Genomic DNA, 23,194 nt, shown 5'->3' on the forward strand with positions numbered 1-23,194 from the left:
TTACTAGTAATAATAATAATACTAGTCCCTTATTACTAGCTATTTACTAGTTGTAAATGTACTGGTATTTGCTATTAACTCATTTGTATAAATGACTTTTGAGCCTATATGTTCTAACTATTTAGATAGTATTTTAATAGATACTGGCTTCCTTAAAAATAGAAAATGGTGAATGTTATTTAGAATTCTAAACTGCAATTAAACAAGTGACAAATGTGATTTACTGTGCAGTGTCTATGTGTTTAACATTTAGGAATACATCCAAGGCTGACATTAGCTACATAGCCTTTCCATTTCTTGTTTTTATGAGCTCTTCTGTGGGAAATCTTCAGGAATTTGGTAGAGTTCCATTAAAATGGAAGGATCTGTTTGTCACTTATACCTATTGGTACACTGTTTTACCCTGTAGAGGTGGCTGAGAAATTCATTTAACTTACCTTTCCATATCTAATGGTAAAAATAAAGAATCTGCCTGCAAAGCAGAAGACCCAGTTTCAATCCCTGTGTCTGGGAGAGCCCCTGAAGAGTGAAATGGCAACCCACCCCAGTATTCTTGTCTGGAAAATCCCATAGCCAGAGGAGCCTGGCAAGATATGGTCCATAGGGTTGCAAAGAGTCGGACACAACTGCGCGGCTAACATTTTCACTTTCCATATCTAATGGTAAAAATAGTTAAAAAGAAATATTTTCAATGTTTGGGACAGAGATGTTTGTGTGTGTGTGCCCGTGCATATTATCAAGTTCTTGGGAGGATGGCTTGTGGGGAGAGGGACTGTGTAAGCTGTTCCTATAGCTGGGTACCTGAAATCAGACTTCAGAATCCTCAGGCTTCCTTGAAGGGAAATTCAATCCAGTTGACTCTTGAAAGAACTAAGTAATAGGAATTGTCTTAAATACATTTATGGACTCAGGTCCTACAGAAATTGAAAAGTTGATCTATTTTTCTGTAGCTGCAAAACCCTATTCATGTAGAGTAATGGCATCAAAAGAGAAAGTCATCACAGGTCTCTTTTTCAGATTTGCACATACACAGTTTAAACATGGGAATGTCTGAAACAGGGGTACATATTTAAATGGGGCCCACCAGGACCAGGCTAGGAATGTGGCTACTGGGCTAGTAAGGCATGTATATGTGTTCATGGGGTGAGGGTGGGCTTCTCCTAAAGGCATTCATTACAAACAATACACCTCACTGTGCAGGTAACATGAAGCTCACAGGTCACCAGATTTCCCACTCTGGTCTACATAGGCACAATTACTTTAAAATTTATTTTTATTGAAGTATAGTTGATTTACAAGGTTGTGTTAATTTTTTGAATTCATTTCCACTACCTCTGCCATAACCAGGCACTCCCCCTCCAAACATAGAGTAGTCTGTGCAACACAATCAGCTGACGGATGGTCATTTTGTTTGCTAAGATGAGTATTGACATTTTTGTACCAAATTCTACTTCTCTCAGACTCTGTGATCTCCTCCATCCATGACATTAACATCCAGTAATAGAATATGACATTGGGCTGCATCCTCCAGTAAGAGAAATTGCTCTCCTCCTCTGCTCACTTTCTATTGGCAAACTTGTCAGTCGCTAAAGAAATCCTTTTGCCAAAAGTAGGAAATGAGGAAAATCAAGTAAACATATAAATCAGTTGTTTCATTAAACTCAGTGTGTAAGAATCCTTGTTTACTAATTTTAAGGGTCTAAAAGGAAGTTTTGTTTTTCGCTGACAAAGGTCTGTATACTCAAAGCTATGGTTTCTCCAGTAGTCAAGTACAGATGTGAGGTGGACCATAAAGAAGTCTGAGCACCGAAGAATTGATGCTTTCCAACTGTGGTGCTAGAGAAGACTCCTGAGAGTCCCTTGGACTGCAAGGAGATCAAACCAGTCACTCCTAAAGGAAACCAACCCTGAATACTCATTGGAAGGACTGATGCTGAAGGTGCTCCAATATTTTGGCAACCTGATGTGAACAGCTGACTCACTGGAAAAGACCCCGATGCTGGGAAAGATAGAGGGCAGAAAGAGAAGAGGGCGGCAGAGGATGAGATGGTTAGAGAGCATTACCGACTCAACGGACATGAATTTGAGCCAACTCTAGGAGATAGTGAAAGACAGGGAAGCCTGGCGTGCTGCAGTCCATGGGGTTGCAGAGTCTAAACGACTTATCGACTGAACAAGAAGCATAACTTACAAATTTACAGACAATGCTCATGAAAACTAGAGCATTTTACAAATATAGCCAAATCAAAATGACTCTACTCTTTCCTTTGAGTCCCAAAGTCTTTTGTGGCATTCATGTTTGACTGAAATCTTTCTAAAAAATCTCTAAGACTTATCTGTTTAAAGATTTAAAAATGGTTATCCCCTGCAAGTTCCAGGAAAGAAATTATCAGATAAATTTCATGTGAAGCCACCAATTATTAGACTTATTCCATTCACAAGCATCAGTTCTATACCAGCTGCTAGTTCTTAAACAGGCAATTATTGTTAAAATATAAACAGCATCATTATCTAATTTTTCCTTCCAAAAAAGGAATAAAAATCATTCTTTTGAAAAATTACCAGATATGCATAAAACTTTTAAGTTTAGCAGAAATCAAAAATAGAGTAAAAGAGATAAGGGGAAAAAAAAATAACAGCAATAAATCTTTATTGAGGTTTTTTTAACAAAATAATTTTAAAAACAAAAACCCCCACATGTAAACAAGAAAGTAAATAAAGTTAGTTGGCATTATGTACATCCAAGAATCAAAACAAGTCCTGTGTTTACATTCCATAATCAAGTAACATGTTTTGACCCATCAATGTTCAGGGTAACTGTATTTAATGTTATCAATAATGGAATCTTATCTTTGAACATTATAAATGGTTTATGGATTATAAAGTTTAGGTTTTCATTTTTCTCATCAATCCTTATGCCATATGTCCACTAGTCCTAAGATGTATTTATGCTGTCCATATTAGTCCAAAACATCCATTGTCCCACATTAACCAGGTTACAGCTATTTGATCTCCTCCAGAAGAGTTTTCAAAGGGTGGGATGTGCTAAAATCCATATATGACAACATCGTTTTTCAAAGCTAACCTAATTCTAAATTCTATCTAACTAATCGGGCATGTCTTCATTTCTTCTCACTTTCTATACATACATTAAATACCATAGCAACTTTACCTTAAAAAATGCAATTAATACATTAATACACATTCAGGCAGTAATTTCTGACAAAGTTGTAGTTTATTTACCAAGAAAAAAATGCTAATTTTTAAAATTTAGGTTGAGTACTGTCATAGTAGTGCTACTTAATTGAGAATGACGGCTTCATCAAACCCCAATGAGGGTTTCATATACACATTAATACAATTCAAAACTAAAGAGATTAAATTATAATTCATATGGAGGAAATCTCCTCAGTTCTGGGAAGAAAGACCAAAATATATTGTTTTATTAATATAAAATGTTATTAATTCAGTGTCTGTTTTTGCTAATTATATTTAATTCACTTTATAAGCTTTAAAAAAAAAAGAGCCTGGCTAATTTTTGTAAGAGTCTTCAATTTGAGTTTAAAATGTAGTTCTTTTCTGTCATTTAAAATAATTTAAAGATGTGCACAATGTGTTCGTACTGTTTAAGGCAGGTGCCAAGCACATTTTCAAAGGTAATAAACTTACCAAGTAGAATGTTCTCCCAAAGGAAAATAAAAGAAAAGCTCATAACAGTTTTTGTTTAAGACAGATGTTCAAATAGCACTCTTCTTTTAGGTGATTTAAAAATAATTTGGCAGCTGAACCGCCTATGGTCATAACACATATCACTTACAAAGGACAAGTAACAGACACAGAATTAATGGTATACTTCTAATATTCTCACAAGTCTCTTTAAGTTGGTGCCTCATGGCTTTAACAAGATTTGTATTCTGTGTAAAACGATTCAGGACATAAATACACTAAGGAATGAATATAATTTCTCTATGCCATGCAGAAAAGAAGTCAACATTTTACACATCATCACTCTCAAATAGTTCTAATTAAAATCCAAACTGTTCCCATTTTTGCATCATTGTCATTCTTTGGCAAAAGATTCAAAATAGCCATGGGTTAGGAAACAACTGTTTACTCATGGTCTTCATTTTTGCAAAATAAATGCGCTTTGTACAAAGGAATCTTCACTGTGCCTGGTTTATACTAAATAATTATAATAGGCAAAATATAATGGCTTTTTTGATTAATCTACTCCTAAAGCTTTGAGTTGCCGTTCAATCTCTTCATCGGAGATTGTTGACTTTGAAGTAGAGGCAGATGGTAAGCTTCGGGCAGCTGATGGAGCTTTGGCCATCTATATTAAAGAGAGAAAAAGAGAAAAAAAAATGTATATTAACAAACTTTCGGGTTAGGACATAAAGGATGTGTTGCAAAGAGGTGTAATTTACTTTTCAAACAAATATTAAAAAACATACACCTAACATAAAGGAAAACTTAAAACAATGCAGTGACGAGAAAGTATTTCTATCTGAGAGACTAGAACATTCGTTCATACCTTTCCAGAGATTTCAATTCCAATTTCATCAAGAACTTGATTCACAATATCTTGGCTTTCTTCTTCATCATCAGAGCCATCAAAGATGTCATCAAGTGTGTCATTGACTTGAGGGGAGAAGAGGAAGCAAAGCAGTTACTTTCAAACAGGTTTCAGGTTAGGCCCAGCAATGTAATTTACACAGTGCAAATAAAATCTATGAATAGATGGAGAAAAGTAAATACCTTAGGTAGTTTACACTTAAGGAGAACAGAAAAAAGAAAAAAACAGATTCTGATAAATGGAAAGGTAAATGATTACAAAAGTTTCAAAAGGAAGAGATGACACCCATCTGGAAGAAAGAAATATTTGAGATGGTCACTGAAGGACACAGAAATACAGTAGCATGAACAAAGACATAGTGGAAAGCAACAGGGATACATGTAAGGAAGAGTAAGTTCTTCTGTTTGACTATGTAAGATGTACAAATGGAAAGTGGATGGGAAGGAAAGAATTAAAAAAACTGGCCTATGGTTGTTATTAACATGATCACTGGGGAACGTCCCAGAGGAAGAAAGACAAGTAACCTAGCCTGATCTCTCTGTAAGTACTCTCTCTAATTGGGTGTCTGATAAACAGACTAATACTTGCCAGCAAGAGAGTCCCTGTTTATGAACTTAGCAGGCTGTTTTTGTTTTAGGATTGTTGTAGCTACAACCTATGGGTTTTTATCTATGAGTCCCTCGAAAATAACACATAAGATCATCTGAGGTATAAATTTAATATATTTCCTACATTTTGTAAATGTTCTGTTCAACATGAAATAAGCAAACAGATTAGACATATCATCTATGATGCTTATGTCTGTTATGGGAAGAAAAGATTTGGAGAGTCATTTCGAATGGCCCCGCCCCCTCCCTGTTCTGCATAAGTATCTTAATAGCTTGTGTCCTTGACATTGCTAATAAAGCTTGATATTGGTTAAGATCTCTACTGAGGAGAGAGCAGAAGATGGCGGAGGAATAGGACGGGGAGACCACTCTCTCCTCCACAAATTTATCGAAAGAACATCTGAACGCTGACCAAACTTCACAAAACTACTTCTGAAGGCTGGCTGAGGACGTCAGGCTTTCACAAAAACTGCGCATTATCTTCAAAAGAGGTAGGAGAAATTATAAAAGATAAAAAGAGAGACAAAAGAGTTAGGGACGGAGACCCGTCCCGGGGAGGGAGTCGTAAAAGAGGAGGAATTTCCAAGCACCAGGAAACCCTCTCACCGGCGGGTGTGGGGGAGGATTTTTTATCTCGGAGGGCAACGTAACTGGGAGGAAAAAATAAATAAAATCGACAGATTACGTGCCTAAAGCAACTCCCAGCAAAGAACCCCAGACGCTCGCATCATCCGCCACCAGCAAGTGGGGGCTGAACGGAGAGGAGCGGGCGGCATTGCCTAGGGTAAGGACCGGGCCCGAGTGCCCCGAGGGCAATCTGAGGGAGCTAACGTGAGATAGTAACCTAAACTGTGGGACAGCGAGAGAGAGAGAGAACTATCCCGCGAAAAGCCCAACTCTAAGGCACTGCCGGCCCGCTCACAGAACAAAGGACTGAGCGATACCAGAGGAGAGCTAGCCGGCTGCGGACCGCGCCATCCCCCGCCGGACACAGCGGGCAGGCGGGGCCCGCTAGAGCCGGAAAGGGGCAAACTCGGCTCCAGAGAGGGCACCCCCTACCAAACTGCAAACAGGCTCCCAGTTTTTAAGCAAAGACTGCCTGAGATCCCGGAGGGTCGACAGCAGCCGGGAGGGTCGCAGCCAGAGACCAGCTCCCCAGAACGGACACAAAGCACACCGGAGCCGGGCGCGCCCGTAAACCGAGGCGGGGACCAGGGAGGTGATAAGCCGCACCGCCCCAACAGGGGACAGCGCCCTCGCCAAACTCCTGGCCGCCTGGGCAGCTCCGACCGGGAACGGCACAAGCCGCGGGCAAAATCGAGTCTGCGCCTTTGTGGAGTAACCGGGAGCCTGAACCTGAGCGGCTTAGTCCTGGGAAGTGCACGCAGCTCAGGGCCCGCTCCCCGGCCGAGTAACCTGAAGCCTGAGCAGGGTAGACGGGGAAAGCACACACGCCGTGAGCGGGGGCGAACCCAGTGCGGCCAAGACACTGCGAGCTTACCACACACACGCCAGAATTGCAGTGTTCCTTCCTCCCCACAGCACGATTGAACAAGCGAACCTAAAGAGATCACCTCCACCGCTTTGTTGCAGGGCGGAAATTAGATACTGAAGAGATCTCCAAACAGAAGCCAAATAAACAGAGGGAAGTGCTTTGGAAGGGACAGGCCAACAGATTAAGATCCCTGTAGCTAATACCGACTGCATTAAAAAGGACCTACAGATCTTGAAAAGTATAAGCAGGAATAAGGATCTATCTAAAACTGAGCAGATCCCACACTGCTCACAACAGCTCCAGAGAAAGTCCGGGATATATATATTTTTTACTATTATTTTTTTTTTTTTTAATTAAAAAAATTTTTTTTTCTCTTCTTTCCTTTTTCTTCAAGTCCTCTATTACACCTTTAACTTTCATTTTCATAACACACTATTAACTTGCAAAAAAAAAAAAAAAACCCTATTTTTGAAGCAAACTACATACATATATCTTATACCTTTTGTGTTTTTTTTTTTAATGTTTTTTTCCTGTTCTACATTTTTTTACTGTTTCTTTTTTTACTGTTTTACTGTTTTTTTTTCTTTTTACACTGTTCCCTTTTTTCTTTTTTTTTTTTCTTTTTTTTTTTTTTTTAGATTGTAAGTTTTATAAGAGTCTAACCTCTACTCTAGATTTTTAATCTGTGTTTTACATATTTGATATCAACTTTGTACATTTAAGAACCCAATCTTTAGGACCCATTTTTACTCAGGAGTGTGATCACTGGCCTGATCACTCTCTCCCCCTATTGATGCTCTTTCTTCTCCCCCAGGGAACCTCTATCTCCCACCCTCCTCCTTCTCTTCTCAACCCAATTCTGTGAATCTCTGAGGGTGTTCTGGGTACCGGAGAACACTTCAGGAACAGGATACTGCCCAGATCTCTCTCTCCCCTCTTAATTCCTCCCTTTCTACTCATGCTCACCTCTGTTACCTTCCTCCCCCCTCTCTATGTATCTCTGTGAATCACTCTGAGGGTTCCAAACTGTGGAAAGCACAGAGGGAAGTGCTTACTGGCTAGATTGCTCTCTCCACATTTGAATTCCCCTCTTCCCCTCCTGGTCACTTCAACCCACCCCCCCCACCTCATCTCTCCATGTAACTCAGTGAACCTTTCTGGGTATCCCTCACTGTGGAGAATCTTTTCACCATTAACCTAAAAGTTTTATTATTGAGGCTGTATGGAAGGAGAAGTCTTGAGGCTACTGCAAGAATAAGACTGAAAGCCAGGGGAAACATTAATTAATAAGAGACCATCCAATAGCCTCCATAAACTCACTGAAACCAAGCTCCACCCAAGAGATAATAAGTTCCAGAGCAAGACATACCACGCAAATTCTCCAGCAACGCAGGAACATAGACCTGAGCATCAATATACAGGCTGCCCAGAGGCACACCAAATCCATAGACATCTCAAAAATTAATACTGGTCACTCCATTACACTCAAGAGAGCAGAAATCCAGCTCCACCCACCAGAACACCGACACAAGCTCCCCCAACCAGGAAACCTTGACAAGCCACCTGTCCAACCCCAACCGCAGTGAGGAACCTCCACAACAAAGAGGAACTTCATACTACCAGAATACAGAAGGGCCACGCCTAACACAGCAATCTAAACAAGATGAAAAGGCAGAGAAATACTCAGCAAGTAAAGGAAAATGAGAAATGCCCACAAAGCCAAACAAAAGAGGAGGAGATAGGGAATCTATCCGAAAAAGAATTTAGAATAAGGATAATAAAAATGATCCAAAATCTTGAAAGCAAAATGGAGTTACAGATAAATAGCCTGGAGACAAAGATTGAGAAGATGCAAGAAATGTTTATCAAGGACTTAGAAGAAATAAAAAGGAATCAATATAGAATGAATAATGAAATAAAGGAGATAAAAGACACTCTGGAGGGAACCAACAGTAGAATAACGGAGGCAGAAGATAGGATAAGTGAGGTAGAAGATAGAATGATGGAAATAAACGAAGCAGAGAGGAAAAAAGAAAAAAGAATCAAAAGAAATGAGGAAAACCTCCGGGACCTCTGGGACAATATGAAACGCCCCAACATTCGAATCATAGGAGTCCCAGAAGAAGAAGATAAAAGGAAAGGCCATGAAAAAATACTCGAGGAGATAATAGTTGAGAATTTCCCTAAATTGAGGAAAGAAATAGTCACAGAAGTCCAAGAAACCCAGAGAGTTCCAAACAGGATAAACCCAAGGCGAAACACCCCAAGACACATATTAATCAAATTAACAAAGATCAAACACAAAGAACAAATATTAAAAGCAGCAAGGGAAAAACAACAAATAACACACAAGGGGATCCCCATAAGGATAACAGCTGATCTTTCAATAGAAACCCTTCAGGCTAGAAGGGAATGGCAGGACATACTTAAAGTAATGAAAGAGAATAATCTACAACCCAGATTACTGTACCCAGCAAGGATCTCATTCAGATATGAAGGAGAATTCAAAAGCTTTACAGACAAGCAAGAGCTGAGGGAATTCAGCACCACCAAACCAGCTCTCCAGCAAATGCTAAAGGATCTTCTCTAAACAGGAAACACAGAAAGGATGTTTCAACACGAACTCAAAACAACAAAGTAAATGGCAACGGGATCATACTTATCAATAATTACCTTAAATGTAAATGGGTTGAATGCCCCAACCAAAAGGCAAAGGGTTGCTGAATGGATACAAAAACAAGACCCCTATATATGCTGTCTACAAGAGACCCACCTCAAAACTAGGGACACACACAGGCTGAAAGTGAAAGGATGGAAAAACATATTCCATGCAAACGGAGACCAAAAGAAAGCAGGAGTCGCAATACTCATTTCAGATAAAATAGACTTTAAAATAAAGGATGTGAAAAGGGACAAAGAAGGACACTACATAAAGATCAAAGGATCAATTCAAGAAGAAGACGTAACAATCATAAATATATATGCACCTAACATAGGAGCACCACAATATATAAGGCAAATACTAACAAGTATTAAAGGGGAAATTAACAATAACACAATAATAGTGGGAGACTTTAATACTCCACTCACACATATGGATAGATCAACTAAACAGAAAATTAACAAGGAAACACAAACTTTAAATGATACAATAGACAAATTAGATTTAATTGATATTTACAGGAGTTTCCACCCCAAAACAATCAATTTTACCTTTTTCTCAAGTGCACATGGAACTTTCTCCAGGATAGATCACATCCTGGGCCATAAATCTAGCCTTGGTAAATTCAAAAAAATTGAAATCATCCCAGCCATCTTCTCTGACCACAATGCAGTAAGATTAGACCTCAATTACAGGAAAAAAACTATTAAAAGTTCCAACATATGGAGGCTAAACAACACGCTTCTGAATAACCAACAAATCACAGAAGAAATCAAAAAAGAAATAAAATTATGCATAGAAACGAATGAAAATGAAAACACAACAACCCAAAACCTATGGGACACTGTAAAAGCAATACTAAGGGGAAGGTTCATAGCAATACAGGCGTACCTCAAGAAACAAGAAAAAAATCAAATAAATCAACTAACTCTACACCTAAAGCAACTAGAGAAGGAAGAAATGAAAAACCCCAGGGTCAGTAGAAGGAAAGAAATCTTAAAAATTAGGGCAGAAATAAATGCAAAAGAAACAAAAGAGACCATAGCAAAAATCAACAAAACTAAAAGCTGGTTTTTCGAGAAGATAAACAAAATTGATAAGCCATTAGCCAGACTCATCAAGAAACAAAGGGAGAAGAATCAGATCAACAAAATTAGAAATGAAAATGGAGAGATCACAACAGATTCCACAGAAATACAAAGGATCATAAGAGACTACTACCAACAGCTATATGCCAATAAAATGGACAACTTGGAAGAAATGGACAAATTCTTAGAAAAGTATAACTTTCCAAAACTGAACCAGGAAGAAATAGAAGATCTTAACAGACCCATCACAAGCACGGAAATCGAAAGTGTAATCAGAAATCTTCCAGCAAACAAAAGCCCAGGACCAGACGGCTTCACAGCGGAATTCTACCAAAAATTTAGAGAAGAGCTAACACCTATCCTACTCAAACTCTTCCAGAAAATTGCAGAAGATGGTAAACTTCCAAACTCATTCTATGAGGCCACCATCACCCTAATTCCAAAACTAGACAAAGATGTCACAAAAAAGGAAAACTACAGGCCAATATCACTGATGAACATAGATGCAAAAATCCTTAATAAAATTCTAGCAAACAGAATCCAACATCATATTAAAAAGATCATACATCATGACCAAGTGGGCTTTATCCCAGGAATGCAAGGTTTTTTTAACATCCACAAATCAATCAATGTAATACACCACATTAACAAATTGAAAGAAAAAAACCATATGGTTATCTCAATAGATGCAGAAAAAGCCTTTGACAAAATTCAGCATCCATTTATGATTAAAACCCTCCAGAAAGCAGGAATAGAAGGAACATATCTCAACATAATAAAAGCTATATATGACAAACCCACAGCAAACATTATCCTCAATGGTGAAAAATTGAAAGCATTTCCCCTAAAGTCAGGAACAAGGCAAGGATGCCCACTTTCACCACTACTATTCAACATAGTTTTGGAAGTTTTGGCCACAGCAATCAGAGCTGTAAAAGAAATAAAAGGAATACAGATAGGAAAAGAAGAAGTAAAACTCTCACTGTTTGCAGATGACATGATCCTCTACATAGAAAACCCTAAAGACTCTACTAGAAAATTACTAGAGTTGATCAATGAATATAGTAAAGTTGCAGGATATAAAATTAACACACAGAAATCCCTTGCATTCCTATACTCCAATAATGAGAAAACAGAAAGAGAAATTAAGGAAACAATACCATTCACCATTGCATCAAAAAGAATAAAATACTTAGGAATATATCTACCTAAAGAAACAAAAGACTTATATATAGAAAACTATAAAACACTGATGAAAGAAATCAAAGAGGACACAAACAGATGGAGAAATATACCGTGTTCATGGATTGGAAGAATTAATATAGTGAAAATGAGTATTCTACCCAAAGCAATCTACAGATTCAATGCAATCCCTATCAAGCTACCAATGGTATTTTTCACAGAACTAGAACAAATCATCTCACAATTTGTATGGAAATATAAGAAACCTCGAATAGCCAAAGCAATCTTGAGGAAGAAGAATGGAACTGGAGGAATCAACCTGCCTGACTTCAGACTCTACTACAAAGCCACAGTCATCAAGACAGTATGGTACTGGCACAAAGATAGAAATATAGATCAATGGAACAAAATAGAAAGCCCAGAGATAAACCCACGCACATATGGACACCTTATCTTCGACAAAGGAGGCAAGAATATACAATGGAGAAAAGACAACCTCTTTAACAAGTGGTGCTGGGAAAACTGGTCAACCACTTGTAAAAGAATGAAACTAGAACACTTCCTAACACCGTACACAAAAATAAACTCAAAATGGATTAAAGATCTAAACGTAAGACCAGAAACAATAAAACTCCTAGAGGAAAACATAGGCAAAACACTCTCCGACATAAATCACAGCAGGATCCTCCATGACCCACCTCCCAGAATATTGGAAATAAAAGCAAAAATAAACAAATGGGACCTAATTAAAATTAAAAGCTTTTGCACAACAAAGGAAACTATAAACAAGGTGAAAAGACAGCCTTCAGAATGGGAGAAAATAATAGCAAATGAAGCAACAGACAAACAATTAATCTCAAAAATATACAAGCAACTTCTGCAGCTGAATTCCCGAAAAATAAATGACCCAATCAAAAAATGGGCCAAAGAACTAAACAGACATTTCTCCAAAGAAGACATACAGATGGCTAACAAACACATGAAAAGATGCTCAACATCACTCATTATTAGAGAAATGCAAATCAAAACCACAATGAGGTATCATTTCACACCAGTCAGAATGGCTGCTATCCAAAAGTCTACAAGCAATAAATGCTGGAGAGGGTGTGGAGAAAAGGGAACCCTCTTACACTGTTGGTGGGAATGCAAACTAGTACAGCCACTATGGAGAACAGTGTGGAGATTCCTTAAAAAACTGGGAATAGAACTGCCATATGACCCAGCAATCCCACTGCTGGGCATATACACCGAGGAAACCAGAATTGAAAGAGACGCGTGTACCCCAATGTTCATCGCAGCACTGTTTACAATAGCCAGGACATGGAAGCAACCTAGATGTCCATCAGCAGATGAATGGATAAGGAAGCTGTGGTACATATACACAATGGAATATTACTCAGCCATTAAAAAAAATACATTTGAACCGGTTCTACTGAGATGGATGAAACTGGAGCCCATTATACAGAGTGAAGTAAGCCAGAAAGAAAAACAACAATACAGTATACTAATGCATATATATGGAATCTGAAAGATGGTAACGATAACCCTATATGCGGGACAGAATGAGAGACACAGATGCATGGAACAATTTTATGGACTCTGAGGGAGAAGGTGAGGGTGGGACGTTCTGGGAGAATGGCATTGAGACATGTGTCTTGTCATATGTGAAACAGAGCACCATTCCATGTTCGATGCATGTGACAAGGGCTCGGGGCCGGGGCAGTGGGATGATCCAGAGGGATGGGAGGGGGAGGGAGGTGGGTGGGGGGTTCGGGAAGGGGAACACATGTAAACCCATGGCTGATTCTTGTCAATGTATGGCAAAAACTATTACAATATTGTAAAGTAATTAGCCCCCAAGTAAAATAAATAAATTTATAAAAAAAAAAAAAAAAAAAAAAAAGAAATAAAAAAAAAAAAAAAGATCTCTACTGAGCATTTTTTGATAATTTTGATTTTTTGTGTTAGTTTAATAGTATAAAATCAACTGGAAAAAGCTAAAGAGCTTAAGGCCAAAAAAAAAAAGGAACACCATCTCTGAAGAAGTAAAGTGAATGCTAAACTTTTATTTAGAATCTCAGTTCTTACACTTAGCAACTGGGCAACTTTTCAGGTAGTCACTTTACCACTCTGGGCCTCAATATTTGCATTGAGAAAAGAAAGGGGCTTGACCTGAAAATTGTTTTTGATTTATGATGTGGGACTTTATTTTTGTAGTCAGAAAAGTACTACTATGGGAATCTGATCAGCATACTCAGAGGTAAGCCTCTAGAAAAATTATTTAGCAGTGATACTCAGATGGTAGTGAAGTAACAAGGGCTGTAGGGAGCCCAGGTTAGAGTTAATAAGGGACTGAATGAAAAACTACTCACAGAAAAAAATGAAAGAAGAAGATAGAGAAGAAGCACCAGAATGGTGTAATCAAGGATTAGCAGAGAAAAATGCTTTCAAGAAGTGTTAACAAAATTAAAGATGTAATAAAAATTTCCCAAAGATCTTTTTCCAAAACCTGAATGTGAACAAGCACTGGAACAACACTGTAAAATATAAATTCTAATTTGAAAAAGATATGTCCATCTAAACCTTGTGTTTATCTTTGGATGAAAATACTAATGTTAATACACTTTATTGAAAAAACGAGTAACCACCAATAACTACTATTCTTTCAGATTTGCAAATTACTAAATTACAAATGAGAACAACTGTGATAGATATGAGTTTTAAATACATGCTTATTGATTTTCTTCATTATGGCTTAATGGTATATTTAATCCTCCACTAAGATCTGCTCACACCTGTGCCAGCACTGGAATCCACATAAACATCATAGATACTATGATCATTATATAAATGACAATTCTCTCAGTCACTAAAAATTCACTAATGATGTTTTTGAAAAATTATATTTTTATTTTTTATTTTTTTTAATAAATCCATTTATTTTAGTTGGGGGCTAACTACTCCACAATATTGTAGTTTTAAAAGTAAAGGTTAAAGTAAAAACTAAAGAATTTTTGAAACTGTCAAAGACATATGCACGCGTGCTCAGTCATGACTGACACTTTGTATCCCCATGAAAGGTAGCCCATGAGGTTCCTCTATCTGGAGAATTCTCCAGGTAAGAATACTGGAGTGGGTGGCCATTCCCCTCTTCTACAGGAGGTCTTCCCAACCCAGAGATCAAACCCAGGTCTCCTGTATGCCAGGCAGATTCTTAACCATCTGAGCCACCTTGGAAACCCCAAGAATACTGGAGTGGGTATCCATTCCCTTATCCAGGGAATCTTACTGACCCAGGGATTGAACCCGGGTCTCCCGCATTGCAAGCAGATTCTTTATCATCTTTACCATTCTTTGCCATCAAGGAAGCACAGTGTTGTTAAACCACAGAAGGAAAATAGATACTCTGAAATAAAATACTAGGACTATAGTGAATTTAGTAATCCTAGTAATTTAGATACTACTTTATACAATAAATGCTGTCAAATTAAAATGCTAGGAGATAAACAACAGCTAAACTGACATATCCCTATATAGTTGTAAAATAGTTAGACAGTATCTTTGTGAAACAATGATGCCAGTTTTGACATATTATACAGGTAACAATTCAATGTATTATACAAGCAATAATTCAGCGTTGACCAGGGTGAAGGGGTCACTCATTTGTTATAGGTGAAATAAAGATTGGATAGTCCTGAAATAATCTGGTAGTTTGAACCAAACTGAGAGTTCCTTGGACAGCAAGGAAATCCAACCAGTCCATCCTAAAGGAAATCAGTCCTGAATATTCACTGGAAGGACTGATGCTGAAGCTGAAAATCCAATACTTTGTCCACCTGATGCAAAGAACTGACTCATTTGAAAAGACCCTGATGCTGGAAATGATAGAAGGCAGGAGGAGAAGGGGATGGCAGAGGATGAGATGATTGGATAGCATCACCGACTCAATGGATGTGAGTTTGAGTAAACTCCGGGAGCTGGCTATGGACAGGGAGGCCTGTGTGTTGTAGTCCATGGGGTCGCAAAGAGTTGGACACGACTAAGCAACTGAACTGAACTGATCAATCAAAAGTCTTATAAAAGTTAATAGTCTAAGAACACTGAAGAAATTCAGACAAAGATATTATAGAAACATATTTATCAAAGGACTGTCAAATAAACTGAACATTTTAAAACAATCTTACCAACCAATATAAGAATTGTTCAATAAATTAGGATATATTGATGTTTAGAATATCAAAGCCATTAAAAAAACAGAAAAGTCAAGGTTATGAGGACATGTTTACGTTATACTACTATGTTTTTTAAAGGCAAGATAAGATTCAAAATCATCTATGTCTTCTCATTTTATAAGATATAGAAAAATATAGGAAAGAAATTAATAGTATTAACACTATAGGTGGTGTAATGATAAATTTGTTTATAGCCTTATTCCTCTTATTCCTCATATTTCTACCACAGTATGTAGTTTATCCTCAACAAGAAGAAAATTAAATATTAAATTTAGACTCTGGAAGGGGAAAAAGAAAAAGAATGAAAGAGCTCCATTATCTCTACCTCTAATATAAATAGATCTTCTAGAGTATGAACTATATAAGATCTTCTATAATATGAAAATATATAAATATATATTTACAGATCTTCTACAGTATGAAATAATCAACACAACTCTTAAATTATCTAACTTATACTAGGAAGCGTTGTTTTATTCACAAGTTGGTTTTGGTTCTCTAATCTATAAAGCAAAGGCCAAATAGCACAGAGATATGGTATCACATATTTTACATTTTTCTTTCAGCTAAATGTTAATAGAATTTTGAGCCTTACACAAAAACTCGATGAAATTCCAATACAGACATCTATTTAGAAGGGAGCTGCATCATTTCTTTTATCATTTTTACCTTCATGGATGAGAATATGAGGTTGTTAGTAAATAAACTTGCTAATTCAAAGATGAAAAAACTGAAAATTTCATTACAAGTGATTAAACTTACTCATTTCTTCAGTCATTTCCATTTTCATGTTTTCCTTCTGGAAATTCTGCATTGTTTGTAATGTCTTTTGTGGATCCATCTTCTTGTTTACTGCCTGCATTGTCTTTAAATATATGAAAAGATTCATGTTACGTACATAATCATGAAAATTTTACTACAGAATAAGTCCAAAGGGAACACATTAATAAAGGTAGATTTTTTTAAAAGATAAACATTCTGCCATAATCAAACATAAAAGTGTTAATATTATAAAAAAAATTAAACTACTCATTTGGAAACCATCTGCTTAATATCTATATAATAAAGACCACTGTGGAAAAACTCATCAGAACAGTAGGCAAAAAATTATGTAATAAAAAAGTAATGCTAACAAAATCCATTGCTACCTATATAGGAAAACTACATTTGCCTATTATGTGGCAAGCAGGTAATGTCTAAATTAAAAAAAAAAAAAATTTAATTTTTTTCCAAAAATTTTCATGTCTGAATTAAAGGATACATATTTAACCTATTTATTCATTTAAAACCATGATTTCAAGAAATGGTAAAAACATTGAGCTTTGCAAAAAATATGTGAATATTTTATACTCACAACTAATTTTATTAAAACAAATTAATGATATCAAGTATGGCCAAATATTTTATATATTATTATCATATACATATCTGGGTATATGTGTTTATTCTATGTGTGTTATATAAAACATGTCAGTTCAAAGATAGGAAGCAAACAGTCTTTTATGCATGCTGCAGCCAAAGTAATTTTTTCAAATACAACACTGTACCCTCCCATCCCCCACCAGCTCACACATACCTAATTCTCTAGGGTTTTTGCGTTGTTCTTAGCATTGCAAACCCAATTCCATAAATTGACCTGAGACCAAACATCCTGACCCAGTCTCATTCTGCACCACTGCCTTCTAGGTACACTGATCTTCTATTTCCTTAAATGTACTATGTTCCCTCCTGCCACAGGACCTCTGCATATACTGTCCCTCTGCTGGAACGCTCTTCTTTATTTGCTTCTTAAATACTTCAGATTTCAGTTTCCCACCTTAGGGCAGCAGTTTCTGACCCCCCAGGTTAGAACAGATACTCCTATTAAATCCTACTCACTACAGATAAAAGTTTATTTTATGTATTGGTGTAAATTATATGACTTTACTTGCAAATTACAGTGTTGTTACAAAAATATACTAATAACAACTATGATGCTGACAGTGATAACAGAGCAGCTAATGCCGATATATATTATTTCTGTGTGCCAGGCACGGTTCTAAGCACTATATGTATTCAATATAATAATATTTAAAGTTAAATACATTTAAACCTAACAAGTCTTTATGTGCTAGGTATTACCATTTCCTCTCTGTTACAAATGAAGAATGAAGAGCTTGTCGAGATCACACAGGTATCAAGTAAGACATCAACCCAAGTAATCTGACTCCAAAGCTCATGTTTCTAATCACTGAATTAAAGGGAAAAAAAGTAAAAGTGCTAGTCATTCAGTCATGTCTGACTCTTTATGACCCCATGGACTGTGGTCTGCCAGGCTCCTCTCTCCATTGAATTTTCCAGGCAAGAATACTGGAGTGGGTAGCCATTCCCTTCTCCAGGGAATCTTCCTGACCCAGGACTGAACTCAGGTCTCCTGCATTACAGACAGATTCTTTACCATCTGAGCCACCAGGGAAGCCCAATTGCTGAACTAAAAACTACCTCTCAAATGGGCTGCTTTGTAAATAGACTTTAACCAGCACTTGCCTGGTTATGCTTCCCATTTCATCCTCATCACTTACTTAGAGGACCTAAACAAATATTTCTTGAATTAACAAATTTTTAAGAAATTTAAGTGAAAACTCTAATTCATACATTGCTATATGGCAGGACCACATTAGGTATGTTTTCTTCCCCTATCACTTGCACAAAATTGCAAAATGAGTTGTCTCCCTCCTCAACATTATTGAAAGGTTATCCAGCCCAGGTGTGTGATCTTCAGACAGGACCTTATCTTCAAATTAGACAGATATTTAGTTCTATCGGTTTGTAAAACCAAAAAAGGAAAACAAAGTTTTTTGCTCTTAACCATGCATTTCCACTGTAAATGACTAAGATCCATCAAAAGTAAGTAAACTGACAGAATAAGCTTTATTCAGAATAAGCAACTTTGAAACAATCTGTTTTTTAAGGAACACAATGTGCCACTGTACTTACTGTACATAATATGGACACATTCTACTTCATGTGTTCTGTGGTCTAAAAGGCAATTTTAATTAATCCTCATTTTTTCTGGATTCCTTATTTGTGAATTTGCCTAATCACTAAAATGTATTTGTAACCTCAAGTCAATACTTGCAGTACTTTTATGCTTGTTTGTGGACATGCACAGAGGGGCACAAAGTTTGAGTTGCCCAACAAGCATAATTCCAGCTTAGGTATCCCAAGATGACACCCTGCCGTCTTGACTCAGCCCTAATAATGTAAATTAGTGTCATCTTTGTGGTCTATTTTTTTGCTTTTGGTTGGTGATTTCACTGTTTAAAATGCTCCCCTATGCATAGGACTGAAGTATGGTCTAGACTAGTTAACAACAATTGTAAGCAAAGGCTCACAGGAACCTAACCCTCCATTTCCCCTAGGAACAATGGTTCGATATTCCCTAATTCGGTGTTCCTCAAACTTTGCAGAACGGAATTACTGCAAATAATGAGAATTAACAGTTATGGACTATTTCCCTAATATATATAACCCTGTACTTTCTCTCCTTTGTGGCTAATCTTTTCTTTTTGCTCTTCATATTCATACTCTTTCTTCCCTTTATTTAAAGCCTACCGATAATTTTGGTCTTCCAGAAAGTCTTTCGCATCATTCTATTCAAGGATCTGTGCAATTCATTGAAACAGGGAGCACAGAATGGTATAGAGTGCAAAGCTTCCTTTTTAGCACATCTCAACCTTCTCCCACCCCCAAAATGAACTATGTAATAAATGTGAGAGCAGAGCCTTTGTCTTGAACTTCTTCTGGTCTCTCACAGTTCTTAATACACATCATTGAGCTCATTATTTATTAAATGTCTGAAAGGCTCAGTCTTTTTAAGTTCTACAGTAAAAACATTTAAGTTTTTTTTAATATAAGGACTATAAGTTAAAACTTACATTCCTGATAAAATGAACTAATAAATTCTTCTGAAAATACTCATGCATCTTTTTGACACATTCATGAAAATGAATCAAGAGGAAATGATAATTCAAATTATTATATCAAAATATACAGCATATGAAATAAGAAGCCTCAAAATCTTTTTAAAATTTAAGGAAAAAAAGAACTAAATAATGTTGTAAGTCAATTAAAAAAATTTAGAAGCTACATGTAATCCTGGAACAGCGGAAGTGCCTAAAACAAAAATTTAATATTAAAACAAATTGATAAAAAGCCTAGAAATATTTATCTGGATTATGTTTAATTATAACTCATTTGATTAAAAGTTACAAAGATTCTATACCATATATACGTTTTATATATATATATATAAAAGAGGGAGCTTTAAATCTAATTTGAATGCTGATATTTAAACATCTCAGATGAAATCACAAAGCTATGGATATAAAGGTCCCCACTTACTTTTGCTGTAGTAGACATGGCTCCTGCCATCTTCATCTGAGAATTCATCACTTTTGTTTGTGTGGACATGGATGTGACTTTTGAACTTACAGCAAAAGTTCTTGTTTTCTGTTTCCTTAGATGTACAAGCTGTTTGGCTAAAACTCTGCAAGCTTCTTTATTACCAATCTTGGCCATTTTCTTAATTTCTAATTCCTAACAGAGGAAATAAAAAGGAGTAAGATCATTAAAGGGGGAATCCTCAGTGATTTGAGAAGAATGGACTGAGCATATACATTATACCTTTTCATCCGGATTATAAAGAAAGAGGCTTTTACAAAGTCATATAAATAGTCATTTGAGAGGGTAAATTGTTCTACATGTTTATATGGATGAGACGGAACTAGTACTGTGTTCTACACATACAAAGCAAGTCTACAAAACAGTACTCACATAAAGCCCAAAAGAAAATTTAAAAACTCAATCCAAAAGTAGGCAGGAAAAAAAAATGAAGAATTGGTAGAGGATAGCAAAGAAAAAGAGTACAGTGGTAGATTTGAACCTAGTAATACAGACAACTATCTTCAACGAAAAGGTCCATTTAGTATCTTAAGAGACTGATTGGCAAATTAGATGTTGTTTAGTTGCTAAGTCATGTCTGATTCTTTGTGACCCCATGAACTGTAGCCTGCCAGGCTCCTCTGTCCATGGGATTCTCCACGCAAGAATAGTGGAGTGGGTTGCCATTTTCTTCTCAGAACATAAAAATATATGCTATCTCAAGAAACCAACTTTAATTAGCAAAACAAAGCTAAATAAAGCTAAGTGAAAGGATAGAACAAATATATTCTATATAAATACTTAGTAAAATATGGAGATTTGGAGTGGTTTCATTAACTAGATTAAAAAAGAAAGAAAGAAAGAAAGAAAAGCGACTATTACCAGAATAAAAGGGGGCATTTCATAGTAAAGGAATCAATACATAAAGATGTCAAACCAATCCTAAATGTGTATGCACCTAAAACAGCACTTCCAAATTTATGAAGTGCAACTGATACAACTGAAAGGAGAAACAGACAAAGACACAAGTAGCATAAGGGACATCAACAACTCCTTAAATATATTGCTGTATTTTAGGACAAGTGGACAGAAAAACTATAAAAATACAGATTTACAAAAGCACTATCACCAACTTGACCTAACCAACATTCACTAAAAACTCCATCACCAACAGCAGAATACTCTTTGCAAGTCACATTAAAAAAAAAAAAAAGAAATTAACAAAAATATACCACATTCTGGATCAGAAAACAAGGCTCAACAAAAATAAAAGGATTGGAATCCTACAAGTATGATCTCTAACTACAGTGAAATTAAACTAGAAAGCAGTAAGAAAAATAAGAAAGGAAAATTAAACTAGAAAGCAGTAAGAAAAATAAGAAAGGAAAATAACAAGCAGAAATTAGACAACATGGTTCAAAATAAGTCATGCAAGAATTGATGCTTTCCAATTGTAGTGCTGGAGAAGACTCTGGAGAGTCCCAGGAGATCAAACCATTCAATTCTAAAGGAAATCAACTCTGAATATTCATTGGAAAGACTGATGCTGAAGCTGAAGCTCCAATACTTTGGCCACGTGATGCAAAGAGTCAACTCATTAGAAAAGACTCTGACGCTGGTAAAGATGGAAGACATGAGGAGAAGGGGGAGACAGAGGACGAACTGGTTGGATGGCATCACCAACTAAATGGACATAAGTTTGAGCTAACTCTGGGAGATAGTGGAGGACAGGCAAGCCTGGTGTGCTGTAGTACATGGGGTCATGACAACAATAACAACATAGAAAAAAAAAATCACAGGGGAAATGAGATATTTTGAACTTAATAAAATAAAAATGCACATATCAAAATGTGTGAGCCACAGTAAAAACAGTTCTTAGATATTTAAAGCATTAGAGCTTACATTTAGAAAAACTGAGTAGTAGGCTTCAAAATAGAGAAAGTAGAAAAAAGCAGAGAAAATAAAACACAAAGTATATAGAAAGAAGGAAATATATAAACAAGAGAAGAAATCTATAAACTAGGAAGGAAAAAAATACAGAAAATTAATGAGTTCAAAAGCTTTTTCTTTTACAAGAAATTGATCAAATTGATAAACCACTGCCAATCAAAAGAGAGAAAAAAACTGAGACAGAGAATACACAAATGACAAATATTGAAAATGCACAGGGCATCACTTAACAACCAAAAGATGTTAAAGAATAGTAAGAAAATATTATAAACACAATGTTATTACATTTTAAAATTTAGTACAGATGAACAAATTATTTGACAGATGTGCACTACCAAACCTCATTCAAAACGTAGAAAGCTTGATCCATTCTATACTTATTTTCTAAAAACTGCAAATATTAGAACTTAAAAATCTAGCCATAAAGAGATTTTTGTTTAGTTCAAACATCTATCCACAAAGAAAACTTCACTCCTAATGACTTTACTGATGAAACTGATCAAACATTTAAAAAAGAAATACACAGACTCTTCCAGTAAATGAAACAGAAGGGGACACTTGCCAACTCATGCTTTAAGGTCAGCAGTACTCTGATGTTAAACTACATAAGGACACCACACAAAAAGATAACTACAAATTAATAGTTTTTATGATCAGAGATACTAATATTCTTATGAAAATTTCAACAAATTGAAATAAATACTTTTTAAAAAATTCATCATTACTAATGAAGTTTATCCCAATAGCAAAAGTTTGACTCAACTTTGGAAAATCATCAGTTATATAATTCACTATACTAACAGACTAAAGAAGAAAAACTACATAATTATCATCTCAATAGATGCAAAAAAAGACAGCACTTGACAAAATTAGTTCCTGATAAAAACTCTCAACAACTAGATAAAAGAACTTCAACCTGAGAAAGGGCCTCTACAAAAAGCCTACAGCTAATATACTTAATGATAAAAGGATAAAAATT

At 36.2% G+C, this 23,194-nt stretch overlaps 1 protein-coding gene across 1 annotated transcript in view; it reads right to left on the reverse strand.

The window, feature by feature from the left end:
* Positions 1-2,633: 2,633 nt before the first annotated feature.
* The window catches only part of CHMP2B (charged multivesicular body protein 2B), a 40,107-nt gene continuing 19,546 nt past the window's right edge, over positions 2,634-23,194 (reverse strand). The window contains exons 3-6 of the mRNA XM_081549276.1: positions 20,227-20,421; positions 16,606-16,708; positions 4,535-4,641; positions 2,634-4,333 (exon numbers count right to left, since the gene is read on the reverse strand). Of these exons, the coding sequence (XP_081405402.1) occupies positions 4,223-4,333; positions 4,535-4,641; positions 16,606-16,708; positions 20,227-20,421 (516 nt within the window). The 3' untranslated portion in view covers positions 2,634-4,222. The remainder of the gene's footprint in view (positions 4,334-4,534; positions 4,642-16,605; positions 16,709-20,226; positions 20,422-23,194) is intronic.

This window comes from Giraffa tippelskirchi, chromosome 2 (genome assembly GCF_054371585.1).
Source record: "Giraffa tippelskirchi isolate mGirTip1 chromosome 2, T2T-mGirTip1v1.2.pri, whole genome shotgun sequence".
NCBI lineage: Eukaryota > Metazoa > Chordata > Mammalia > Artiodactyla > Giraffidae > Giraffa > Giraffa tippelskirchi.